General features: G+C 48.7%; 1 protein-coding gene across 3 annotated transcripts in view; it reads left to right on the top strand.

Moving 5' to 3' along the window:
* FRMD4B (FERM domain containing 4B) overlaps positions 1 to 13,010 on the top strand; it is a 138,322-nt gene that overhangs the window by 80,823 nt on the left and 44,489 nt on the right. For all 3 annotated transcript variants that reach the window (XM_019504780.1, XM_019504777.1, XM_019504779.1), the window contains exons 6-7: positions 10,662 to 10,718; positions 11,737 to 11,759. In XM_019504780.1, coding sequence (XP_019360325.1) covers positions 10,662 to 10,718; positions 11,737 to 11,759 — 80 coding nt within the window. The remainder of the gene's footprint in view (positions 1 to 10,661; positions 10,719 to 11,736; positions 11,760 to 13,010) is intronic.

A 13,010-nucleotide genomic window follows, 5' to 3' on the forward strand; every position in this document is an offset into this window, starting at 1 on the left:
TTTTTTTTTTTTTTTTTTTTTTTTACCTATTTGGGGAACTTTGCAATTACTCTCTGGATCTGTTCTAGCTCTCTAGAGTAGGTAAAATGCAGTTTCGATGCTTGTGGGATGGACTCGCTCCTGTTTTAAGCACCCGAAATTCAGATGAGTAGATACAAAGGCGTATCAGAGGTGTTCGAGCCCCAGGTGGGTTAAAGGAACATCTTAGCACTCTCCTTTGTGCTGCAGGGCTAGGAGGTGCAGTCTGAACGAAGGGCAGTGTCAGCACACAATGCAATCACCGGATCCCCAGCTCCGGTGAAACAACCTGCTGCTGATCACTAATGACAGGGAAGAATGTTCCCTGGTATTTCTCACTGGTTAATCCAGCTAGGGGAGCTTAGACTGGTTTTTTGCTCCATTCATACTTGGAGAAAACTCCTCCTGGCTTTTGAAAGCAATAATCCTGCAGCGTAGTGTGTGATTCAGAGGGACCATTAATGCATAGGTGCATGCTGTTGACATGCAGAACAAAATACAGGGTGCCATATCCTACTGAGATCTTTGTATGAGACTCCCATGGACATGGGACAGGAATGAAGCTGGCACGGTGGGCACTCGCATAAAAGGGTTTGGAAGCAGGAGAGAAACCAGAGCAGGTTGATGGAGATGGCTTAAAATGCCATCAGGTCTGTTCCTTCAGTTACTCCTGCTGTTTTCGTTGTCCTGTTGTCTTTCAGAGTGGGAGAAACCTGCAGAAAATCACTAGTTCAGAAAGTACATAGGCTTCATGATTGACTTGGTGTATGCTTTAAGCTCTGTTGACCCCAGTGGGATGTTGCACATGCCTCTATCTCTTGTCTGTGCTTATATGCTTTATGCACTTAACTGGACACCTATTCCTAAGTGCTTCTAAGAATAGTGCTGCTTTCCCGATGTAGGCAAAGAATAGGTCTGTCCTGGGGGCTAGAGGTGGCTTCATTTCAGTGTTCCTGTATAGCATAAAATCCAGGAGCCGGTTCAGGGTTTGAGCAAGTGACACCGAAGCGTTGCAGTCACGTGAACTCCAGCGGGACTGCTACAAGTGGCAGAGAGAGATCAGCGCTGGCAGGTGGCAGTGCCCGGCAGCAAAAAGTCAGCCTTCAGCGCGCAGGTGCATTGACCCTGCTGCTCCAGTGCAGTCTGGAAAGCCCTTTGCTTCAGGCTGAGCTTACTGATGATGAGTAACGCGTCTGCGCGGCGGAGAAAGTCACTTAATAACACCTTGCGGTACGCAGCCGCTCTCCCTTTCATTTTGTTCTTCCTCCCGTGTCTGATTTGAAGCTGGCAACCCCATTCCTCGCAGGAAGCAAAGTGGCAAATCAGGTGGGCGGCCCTCCCACCTTCCCCTTGCTGCGTGCTGCCCTCCGACCTCTCCCTGCTTCAGGGGGTCCCCACAGCTGCTCCCACACCTTCTCGTCACTCCCCTATGGCCTCCTCCATGGGATTTGTGCCCTATCTGCCCCTTCCCTTTCTGCCCAGGGCACCGCGTGTGTTGTTTAAGCTGCATGTGCCGTTTAAGGGGGTTGTGAAGACATCCCTCTGCTTGCAGCACAGGGCCGGCTGCAGCTCCGGCTTCCCTGTGGTTCAGGCTTTCCCGGGGCTCTGATTTGTACCCGATGCATGCTCACAGCGCTGCTTTGAAGGGGCATTGTTTTGTCATGGGTGTGTGCACGAGTACTGGTAATTCATGTCCGTATTGGATCGGAGTAGCCCCGTGTCCTTTGTCCAGATCAGCATGGACAACCGAACGGGAGGCAGTAGACCAGGCACAGGTAAAATGGTGGATACAGGCGGCAACCAGACTCCAGTTCCCAGCAACCCCTGCCTGCGTCGCTGCAACCAGTTTCCATGGAGAGCCCAGAAGTGGCAGGGCTGCCACGGCGCTTTCCAAGCAGGGCTGGCAGGGCACAGGACTAGGCAGTGAGCTGCTCCAGAGCATGCAGGCAGCAGATCGCAGCTCTGCACCAGCTCCAGCCCATGCTGTCACCACCACGAGATCCCGGAGCAGCTCTCCACCCAGCTGTGCACCCTGCCAGTGCTGCTTGGGCTGGTCTCCATGGAAACCCTGGCCCTGCGCTGTCACCGCCCTGCTGCTCCTGGGGGTCTCCATGGAAACCAGTTGCAGTGACATGGGTAGAGGCCGCAGGGAAATGGAGTCCACCAGGAGCCCTGTCGGATGCATGGGCCAGACTTTGCCCACCCATGCATTAGACAATAGTTGATAAAGCTCGAGGTTTTGGGATCCATCAAGGTCTATGGAAAGCCCTTCAGCAGGCTTCCTGGGGCCCTGGCCAAATGTTAACATATGCTAGTTTAAAATTGCACGCTGAATTTCTCTATCACACCCAGTGAGCAGGCCTGCAGTCGCCCCCAGGTAGCAAGGACAGTTCCTGTACACGGCAGGAGAGCGAGCAATAGTCTGTTTGCATTTAGCAAGTGGCTATTCCAGGATGGAAGGGACCACATGAAACTTAAGCCACGGTGGAGTTTTACCCTGATTCGGTCAGGGTGAGTCCTCCTTGCGCTTAGCCAAAGCTACCCCTGCTTAAGGACTTTGTGTCATTGGTCTGCTACTTCTGTTATATAGAAATGTAATATTAATTGAGCCGGTGCACATGTTTTGTCTGTCCATAACCAGAATCTTCTTATTAAATATTGCTTTCCTTATGCTGCATTTTTGGGAGAACACCATTGCAGAAGAAAAGAAGGGCTGCAATGAGGCATCATACTTTTGATCTTTGTTTTCTTATAAGTTTTTACAGTTCAAGGGCTTTGAAGAAGTCATGCCTAAGAAGATTCAGATGCCTGTAATCTTTCCTTAACGCTACAAAAAAGAATTTAAAAGCCTGCTTGAGATGTCGGATAGATTCTGTTGAAAGCGCTGTTAGATTGAACAGTGAAAGCCTGGCCCTTGCTTTCAGGTAAAAACAGATTAGCTGGAATGGCTGAATTTGCATAGAAACAGGCACGTTTTATAACATGGCAGATGCCTGTTGCAGTTCCTGAATCGTAATCAGAACGGTTTGACAGAGGAGGAGAGGCCTTGGTCGTGCATATGTTGTTAATCCATTTTGGAAGAGTAATTGGACCTTGCTTCATTTAAACCAGCCCTGTTTGGACAAATAACACGCTGCTTTGGCTAGTGAATCTCTGTCAAGTTTGTTATACAATAAAGCTAACATTTGTACAGCAAATGCCCCAGATGCTTCCCCAGCCATAGATTGAATCTTTGCCAGTCCTTAAAATATGTTCTATAAACTAAGGTCTTGGTCAGCTTGGCTAAGGTCCTTTCTTCCTCTGTCCTTGGGCATTGGGGATTGTTTTTTATTTCCCATTTGTTTCAAAGACCTGCAAAGAGACGTTAAGGCACGCTGACAGCAGTCTCGATTTGCGGTGGAGTCCATAAGCGTGTTAGCCTCGCGAATGGGTTCTTGTTAACATTTGGCAGGCGGAGGGCTAGCGTTTACCAGGAGAAGCTGTTGAAGCTGACCTCTGGGGTGAGTATAATGTCTGGCTGCCTGCCAGCTTGCGAAGAGTAAAGTGGTCCCATATATTAAAGAGCTCTCCAAAGTTTTATAGTAAACATTTCCTAATTCCCCCATGTCACGGGTGGATGAGACATGTTCTCAGATAGACTCTGTGTACTGAGTGTAGCTCTCTCCTGCCTTATTAAAATATACACCGCCAGGGGCTTTATTTATCATTCTGTTCCTAAAGATAGTGCGTCTGAAGTGCGGGGGTGAGAGGTAACCAGATGGGGAGGAGAAATCGCAGGCTGAGAGTATGCTCTGTGAAAAGATTTTTGCCTGGGATCTCATGCTCGACGGTCTTCAGCTCTCAGGAGTTTCTTTGCCTCTGGCTTCTCCAGTGAAGGGAAGAGAGTGGACGGGATTGAAGAGCACGCGGTTTAACGTGTGCATCGATTCTTTTTTTCCACCCGGTCCATACGGGCCTGCTTTTGGACTCGCAAGGTAGCCCTGAGATTTCCTTTGGACCATGCGACACCATTGCAGGCTAGGCTGATACAGCGGAGCGGTGGTGCTGTGTGTTGCATCTGTGCTGGAGGCTTGCACATCTGGCATGTAGCTCAGCCAGCGCAGCTTCTGCACCAGCCCAGGGATTGCTCCGCAATGGGCTGGTAGCAGTAGTAAACTGTTATCTTGGTGGGAGTTGCCAGGGGGACGGAGGGCTCGTGGGCTCAATGACAAGCTCTGGAGGGAAGGATACCCTTCTGTCTTCCCACCCTCCTCCCGAGCTCCTGCCCTACCCATTATATTCGGCTGCCTGCTCTCCTCACATTGTTTCGGTTCTCTTCCTCCTCCCCGACTCCCATTACGTACTCAGGGTGACTTGCTCCCTTTCTCTTCAGTGCCCAGATACCACCAAAGGATGTAGTGAGTTGCTTTGCCTTCTCAGCTGCTGCACCTAATGTCCCCGCTCCTCAAGCACCGGGAGAAACAATTGCATAGAAAGTCCTGTTCAGACCTCGTGCACCCAGGATTCAGCATCTGGGGATGAAACTTGAAAAGTTTGGTTCAGCCTGTGGGAGGTACAGGGCCATGGGGCAGGCAGAGCCCTTGGGGGAAGGAGTCACAAGCTGCTGCAGAGCATGGTGTGAACTGATTTTTCAGAAGATGTTAAGTTGGCCAAACGTGCTCCAGAGGCGGGCGTTGGACCTGGATGTCACTATCCGCCCCTGGACCCTGATCCACGGTGTGCTCGTACTACGGCTTCGCAGCAAAGACTCTTCGTTTCACGTTGGTGGAAAGGCGTGAGTTTTCCCCTCCTCTTGTTCTGAGAAGTGGCTTGGAGCTCTTCTAGGTACCAGAAAAAATCATGGAAAAATTGCGGTCCAGCCAGTTGGTCAAACAAAGTGGCACGCAACTGAAAAGAGGGTCTGGACAGTGCTGGGCAGCCTTAGTGATGTGTGCCTCCGCCAGCTTGGGCTATAGTTAAGAGGCAAATATTGATGATCAGAAGAGGTGCCATGGGGCTCTGCTCATTTGGGGTGTATTCCTCTCTTGCCAGTGTTAGCCACACTGGAGGGGTTACCCAGCGCAGATCTGCTGGAAGGACCTGGCTTTAGGTTTACCTGACCTACCAAGGCTAGGTTTGCCTAATCCTCCAAAGCTGGAGAACCAATTCTATGACTGACTACTACACCTTCATCATCAGTCATTCCCGTCAGCATGTACTTCCTTGCTTTGAGGCTATGACCCTGCAAGGGATTTTATGAGGAAAGGCATAGAGATATTTATGATGTGGGGATCTGGCTTTGACTAAACCATATGGTCCCACATGGCTGTTCGATGTATCCCAGAAAGGATCCGCGGTGGGAAATAACGCTGTTAGCAAAGGGCTGCCTTCCCTTGTTCCGTGCTCGCTTGTGCTGCCTCCACACCCATGTAATTGTCTTCCTTGGCAAACCTTATTGCACTTGCCTTGGGTCCACCCCTCTCTTTTTAACTGCATTTTTTTTCTCTTCCATTTTTCCTTTTTTACAACCGTCCCAGTAATTGTGGGTAATTATAGGCAGTTCTCTGTCTTTCTTGAGGCTACTCAAATGCAGACTGGCTCAGGGCGTTGCTGGCTTATTGTAATTAAAAAAAAAGAAAAGAAAACAAAAATAAGGAAAAGCCAAAGTTTTATGAGGGCAGGGGGATTTTCTAGTGTCTTGATTCTTTTTTTTTTCCCTGTCTTTCACCCTGGACTGTCTGGAAGGAGCCAATTCAAGCTCCTGGCTTCTTCCTCTGGTTGGCTCTCTGCCACTTCCGATGAAAAAAGCAAAACACAACAGTTGAACTCCCATGCATTTCAGTTCTTTGGACTGAAAAAAGTGTAGCTCCGAAGTTTCGCTTAGCTCCTCCAGCTCCAGTCTCCATTGCCCTCTTGTTCTTGATGCATTTTTCAGCCACCAAAGACATAGACTTGCCCTGTATGGTAGGACTCCAGAGCTGATGTTGTTGTACCATATTTGTGCTCCTTCTCTTGCTCTGGTGCCAGGCATCATGATTTTCAGGGTGTCCTTAGCTTTGCCTCTACTCAGTAAAGTGGTTCCCTAAAGCAATGGGACATGTTAAGAACGTCACTAAATCAGGGCCCAAATTCTGCCCTTATTCATTGGAAGGCAGCATTTCTACGACTCGACTCTTGCCATCTTTGACTGATGCCTTGGCCATCATTTGATGCCTTGGCCATCATGGTGAAGGGCGTGCAAGCCTGAGAGCTTGCAAAGAAATTTGTTTTTTTGCAGCTATTTAGCTGGCCTAAAAAATGATATCCCCTCTACGCAAGGAGTTGTGTCTGCTTAGAGATATCAGCGCATTCCTGCCATCTAGGAATTTCCACTCAGCGTGGACATCTTTGAGACTGTCTATTATCTTAACATTATTCAGCATGAAAAAAGCCACCTGGATACATGGGCCAAATTAATTCCTGGTATAAATTGAGCAACTCCTGGAACACTACTCCAGGGGTGAATTTGCCTTACTGGATAAAACAATTGAACCCCTCTGCAGATCGTAATTGAGAAAGATCTGTTTCTTCCCCCTCCCTGGAGCATCTCTCTCCATTCTGGCCAAGCTTATTTACATCTGAAACGTATAAGGTTCAGATGCCATTATATGAATTGCATCCATCTACTTAACCCTGCGCTAATGACCTTATTCCCACTTGGGGTGATTCTAGGAAAATATCCAATCTTCATATTCAACATGTGGTTATGAGAGCAGCCTGCAGACCTGGCTCCCAGGCCCCTTGGCCTACTTGCCTGAATGTATGCTGAAATGATCTGAGGGATTGCAGGAATTGCAAATTAATCTTTGCGGTCTTTCCCTCCCATCTCCTTTGGAAAACTGATCTTCTTGCTAGAGCTTTGCCAAGCTTTCATTACAAAGCCTGGAACTACACTGCACTCACCTGGGCTCGGGCTTTGTGATGAAATCCCACAATAGATTCGAGAAGGAGGAAAGCCGGAGAGCCGAACGTGGCCATCTGCATTTGATGAAAGGCTCCACCACTCTGGGACCTGTTTTGAGCAAAAACATGCTGCTGCGTGGATCAAGACATATTCATGGTCTACTTGAGTGAATAGACTTGGGTTCAGATCCTGCTTCTGATCTGCTGGGTAGCCTCAGGGAGTCACTTCACCCCTGTTGCTGAGAGGCAAGGATTTTTGTGGGTGCTCTCCTTTATTGAACTGCACACTTGGGATAGACTTAGTTAAGCTTTTGAATGCAGTGCATGCTTCCTCAGGTCACTTCTGCTTCCTTTCCAACTCTGGCTAGTCTTTTTAGCTTTTAACCTCATCAGGGCAGGAGCTCTCTGTACTACACATTTGTACAGCACCTTGCACTATGGGGCCCTATGTGGTAATACATAATTGTGTGATTAAAATAAGTTCGCTGTATCCTAAAAATAGGAGCAACTACTTTGAGTGCAGGAGAGCAGGGGAAAAGCTGCTAGTAGCTCTTTTGTTTGAGTGCACTGGTGCGTAGGGACTGCAAGGGTTGGGGAACCCCGAGGACCTGCAGCAACTGGATGCAGGCATGCCAACAGCTGTTTGAAGTGTAGCAAGAGCTGAAAACGCAGAGCCCAACTCTTGACTGCATTTATCTGGTATAGCCGTTTCCACCTGTGCTCCTGAGCAGGAAGAAGTGCCAGGGCTTTCGGACCATCCATTGTAAAGAGAAAATTTCGCGGGAGGCTGTGGAGCGAAGTTTATTGGCAGTCGCTAAGACTCCAGCCACGTTATCCTCACGTTGCAGTTACAGGGTGCAAGGGAGTGGGGCATTAGGCCATTATGCCACTCAACTGGGATGCTCCCCAGCGTCTGGTATGTCGTGTTTCTTCCCTCCTGAGTCCAAGCAGGTCCTTGGCTGTTCTGAGCAATGGTTTTTGGTTCATTGTGACTTCCAGGGAGTGTTTTGGGAAGCGTTAGGCTCCCCGAGGCCCTGAGGAGTGCAGGTTCAGCAGTTGTATGGTTTGGCCTTAAACATTTTGCCGTTTCCATTCTGGAAGCGAGTGAGCAAGACGTTGCTCATCAAGACGCTCGGGGCGGGCTGCCTGAAATGGCTCCGCAGGGGCAGAAGCACCTAACCTGTCCAAGCCTTTATGGACAAACAAAATATTATGTGGAGGCAAAAATAGTTCCATCCCTCTTTTGGTAGATAAAATTTCAGCCTTTGCTACCAAGAGACACAGCCCCAGTTGTGCAATAGGCTGGCATTCAAAGCCATAGGATCTTGTAACATCCCAGGTAATGCAGTTTGTTTGGTCGCTCCACTGCTGTTGTATGTTAATGGTAATTTTCACCGAATGTCGTCACATGTGTAGGAAAGTGCTCTGGGTTTCTTAAAGCTTGTATTTAGGGCCACGTCACGTAAGTGGACAATTTAAGACCAGCTAATAATAATAATAATAATAATAATAATAACAACAATAACGATAATAATAATACATATTATTATTAAAATAATGATAATAAGTATTATTATTAAAATAAGTATTTTTTTAAATAATAATTAAAATAATTATTAACTTTCACTTCTCATCTTTGAAGTGCTTTGCAAACATTAACTAAACCACACAACACCCCTGCAATGTAGGCATCTCTCATGCCCGTTTCATAGATAGGTAAATTGAGGTTAAGTCACTTGCTCTTGCACTGTTTTGTGTTGGGAATGAAACCCAGATCTCCTGGCTCCTAGTCATGTGCTGCACGCAACTGGTGACCACCGTTTTGCTCTCTCCTGTATTTTAAGGTATAGTGATACTAGTATACTTACTTCACTTACTTTTAAAGTCTGCATGCCTTAGTGGCACCACTGCGTAGGCTGTTGCAGTCAGCTGCCTGCTGTGTTCCTGTGCAAACCCATTGGATGGGTGTGAATGTGCCTACCCCTTTCCAGACCACAGGCTTACTCACGAGACTGTCTGGATTTTCCGGCGTTGACAATTGATCGGAAGCAGACCAGTTTCTGTGGCTGAGCAGTCACCCAGGAGCGAGAGAAGCTGACTAAGCAGCTGCTTTCACTTGCACTTGGGACGTTGTAGCCTCACTGGGTGTAGTACTGGGAGGGTGGAGTTGATCTGCTGTCTGTTCAGGCGCTGCATGCCATTATAAATAGCTCCCTTTGGGAGCTGGCTGGAGAGGCATTCCCAGAGGCCGTTCCCATAGCCCTATGCTTGTTTCAGAAACTGCTGCCATCACAGGATTTTTTTCCCCTGCCCCCCATTCGAATGAGATTTAGGGCCTTTAGCACCTGGGTTACAGCAGTGAGTCAACCTGAAGAAGGTGAGCCACATCCTGGGCTGTTTGAGGCTACCTTTGAGCCCCAGAAATTTTTGGAAGGCAAAGGAGAGTGCTGACTTCAGGGGCAAGATGCAGATAGAGGAGGTTCAATATTATCACCTGCAAGCAAAAAAAAAAAAAAAAGAAAAGAGGGGTGGGGGGAGTGGGAAATGTTATTCGTTGATAACTCACAGATCGAGGCTGATTTTTGGGTCACATCTTGTCCTTTCTGCACTATACAGGAGATGCAGGATGCAAAGGGTAATTTTAGTAGCCCCTTGCCTTGGTGCACTGCAGTGAGACAGAAGGCCCTTCCCTGGCCCATTTTAAGTGCTAGGAAGGGACTCCCTTTGCCCAGTTTTTTGTCCTCTTAGAGACCCAGGTCTAGTACTTGTGCAACAGAGACGCCCAACTTTGAAAAGTTGGACCCCATACAAGGCTCTGTAAGCAGAAGTGGACCTATGAGAGTCCGTGGTTTAGCTAAAAGGGCAAGTTATGCATCTACTGTATATCTTTAATAATTAGGCAAAGTGTGGTGCATGGGCAGTAAGCATCCAGGCAAGTGGCTTTGTCCTTTGAGTTTGGTCTCTGGTGAAAAGGACTCCAAGAAACTGTTCTGGACTCCGCGAGCCAGCACAGATCAATGGTGTTAGTTGTGCCTAGCAAACATTATTTATCTGGCATCACAGAAATGTATGGTGCTGTGCAAACAAGGAAGAAAGAGGGTCCCCACAGACCATAAGGCGTGCACATCTTTGCTTTCGTCCTGCATCCCTGGCTTACGTACAGTTAAGATGTGCCGGGTCCCTTTGCACTCGGCTCTGACGGGGCAGACCTGCTCGGCTGCACTGTGTAAGGATTTATGCAAGAAAAGTGCAAGAAAAGCCGTGCAGCTGGACGCTTCAGTGGAGAGAGCCTGAGCAGGAGTGTGTGTGCGCGTGTGTGAAAGAGCGAGGGAGGTGAACACTCACAAAGCAGAGAAATATTATCTCTGGGAAGGGACCGCAGCCAGCTGATCTGGTGAACCCTGTAGGGCCTGAGCGCCCGACATTGCAGAGGCAAAGGTGTTCACGCCATGCACCCTCACGTGCCAGCTGCCTCTCCGCTCCGAGCACCCTGCTTTCGGGACTGCCTCTCCTACGCGGTGGCAAAAAAATAAAATAAAAATCACAGGACACTTTTCTTGGCAGCTGCAAAACCCCCTGCCCTGCCCTTGCAGTGGTATGGTCTGTAACGGGAGCGAGACCGAGAGGTACAAAGTAGTGACGGGCTCCGGGCTGGACAGTGCCTGGCTGTGTCCCAGGGAGGTGTGATCCGCTGGCTGACCTTCTCCTCTTTGCACACACAGGGGCAGATTGAGGTAGACAGCGAGACCGTCTTCAAGTTAGCTGCCCTCGTTTTACAGGTAAGACGATCCTTTCTTGCACTGTTAGCATGCCTGCATTTGCTTCCTAACCTCTTCTCCTTTGGCAAGTGGCGGCGGTGTGGTTTATTTGTTAGGTTATGGATATCCCCAACACATGCACACACAGAAGCACACAAAAAACGACGCACGCTTTTGCATTCTCCCCAGCAAACGCGTGCTTTGCAATTTTAGGAGCTTAACTCCAGCAGGATACTTTGTATTCAAGACCCTTGGGTGGAGGAGGGAAAAAAATGAAGTGGACCTTTGCTCTGTAAGGAAGACCCTTGAGCGGAGTCGCTCAGTTGGAGCTGTTGTTATTTCTTTGCCACTTCCTCCTCCGGTGCAAATAAATGTGAGGCTCATCCGCGAGCCGGGAATCGGGACAGGGAGGGCAGGTGTAATAGCCCGATGCTAAAAGCTGCTGCGCCAGTCATACGCATCCTCCTTCAAGAGGACTAAAACCAAGATTTTTGGTCTTCTGCAAATATCTAGTGCCCTCGCCACGAATGTGACCCCTCGTTTTAACCTCCATCAGGTTGTGCAGGGGTTAGATTTACTCTCTGCTTCTACCCACGACTCTTCCTGCAACCCATCTGTCCCCATTGACAAAATCCCGCGGTGGGTTCGCATGGTCTGGGCTGTCTGAACCCTTGTTTTTGTGTCTTTGAATGTGTTCAGACCCCCTCACGACCTTCCTGTAATGTCAGGCTTTTGCTGGATGTGGGCCATATTAGAGGGAATGGATATTTGTGGTGGCGCTTCTCTCTAGTAAAAAATGATGGGATGTGGAAATCCCTGGGGTCATGGAAGTTATCTGACGGACGGTGCTGGGGCTAAAGTCTGCTCCCGTATACATGCGTGCAGCTCCTCGGGCTGCACGAATGCCTCCGAAGTCAGGATTTGGCCTGAAAGGAGCCTGGGAAGAGAACAATGCTGGGAAATTTTCTTTCGCACACCAGGCTTGTGAAGAGAGCACGTGTTAATTTTTGTCACTGTTTTTTTTTTTTTTCAATTGTAGGAAGCTAAAGGGGACTACTCCAGGTAACACCATTTCCCTTTTTAATACTGATGTGCAACGTGGCTGTGCTTTGCTTTGTATTTTTAAACAATTGTTTGACTAACCCCAGCCAGAGGGAAAGCTGTCCGGCCTGGGCCAGCAGTTGGAGAAGTAAAACCCTGGGGGGAAAAAAAATCTCTGGAGTTTGCACGGCTCTTTTGTGACTGGATTCTGCTTCGGCATACTCTTTGGACCCCACCGTTGCACCCCAAGTATGGGTGCCTCCACTCTTTCATATCATCCTCAGAAATGAATGCCCCCAGCGTTTCACGCCAGAGGCCAGCGTGCTGTGCACTGCCACGGCTCCTGTGTGTGTGCAGTGCTAATGTATGCACAGGGAGATGGAGCTAGTCAGCTGCTTGCTCCGGGGATCAATGAGCTGCTTTCTTTTGCAGCTGCCCTGCCCGGGCCTCCCCCTTCGTGCACTTGACCCGACAGTTGTATTGTAGCTGGTGTGAGACACCAAGTTGCTCCAGCTTCGCAGCGACCTCCTGCCATGTAATCGGACAGGATTTACCCTTTTTTGACTTGTTTAGACCCTGTTCCTTGGGTGCTATAACCAGCCTTGGGGGTTTCCATTAGAAACAGCTTAGTGAACAAACAGAGGTGCAGAGCGTCCACCTTAGGCTTGTTAATATTTTACTACCTGCAGAGGTTTCCACCTAGGGAAGTTGGCTTGTCTACCCTTTTCCACGAGAGCTTTCGGTGCGGTGGGATGCAACCTCCTCCCCTCTGGCTTAGCCTCCCCCTGCCTCAAATCCCCTGGATGTGGGCTGTTCATGCGGCTAGCCTTGCAAGGTGTGAGATCTGGTTTGCAAAGCGTTCATATTCATTGGCAGGAAGTGGCGTGACTTCGGTTGTGCCTTCAAGGGCCACTCCCATCCTGGAAACACCCTTTTGCAGCTCTTCTGGTAGATCTATGAAACCCTCCCGACTGATTACATGGCCCATTTGCACCAAATAACCAACAGGCACCTACACTGGGGCTAATTCTAGAGCAAAATGATTATTTTTTTCCATCTCCTGGCTGGTTATTTGGGTCATCCGCAATAAGGAAACCAGCTCAGTTACAGCCTGTCTCAAAAAAATTTCCCTTGCAAAACTATGCTTGATAAAAGGAGTGCATTCCTCAGTGCAACCTGGTATTTAAGCAGTCTTCTCCATTACCAGTGTCTGGTTTCTAATGTATCTGTTGTTCGTTATCAGCTGGAAATTAGATTTTTGAATCTCTTTGG

The sequence above is a fragment of the Gavialis gangeticus genome, unplaced genomic scaffold, assembly GCF_001723915.1.
Source record: "Gavialis gangeticus isolate Ggan-Ray unplaced genomic scaffold, GavGan_comp1, whole genome shotgun sequence".
Lineage (NCBI taxonomy): Eukaryota > Metazoa > Chordata > Crocodylia > Gavialidae > Gavialis > Gavialis gangeticus.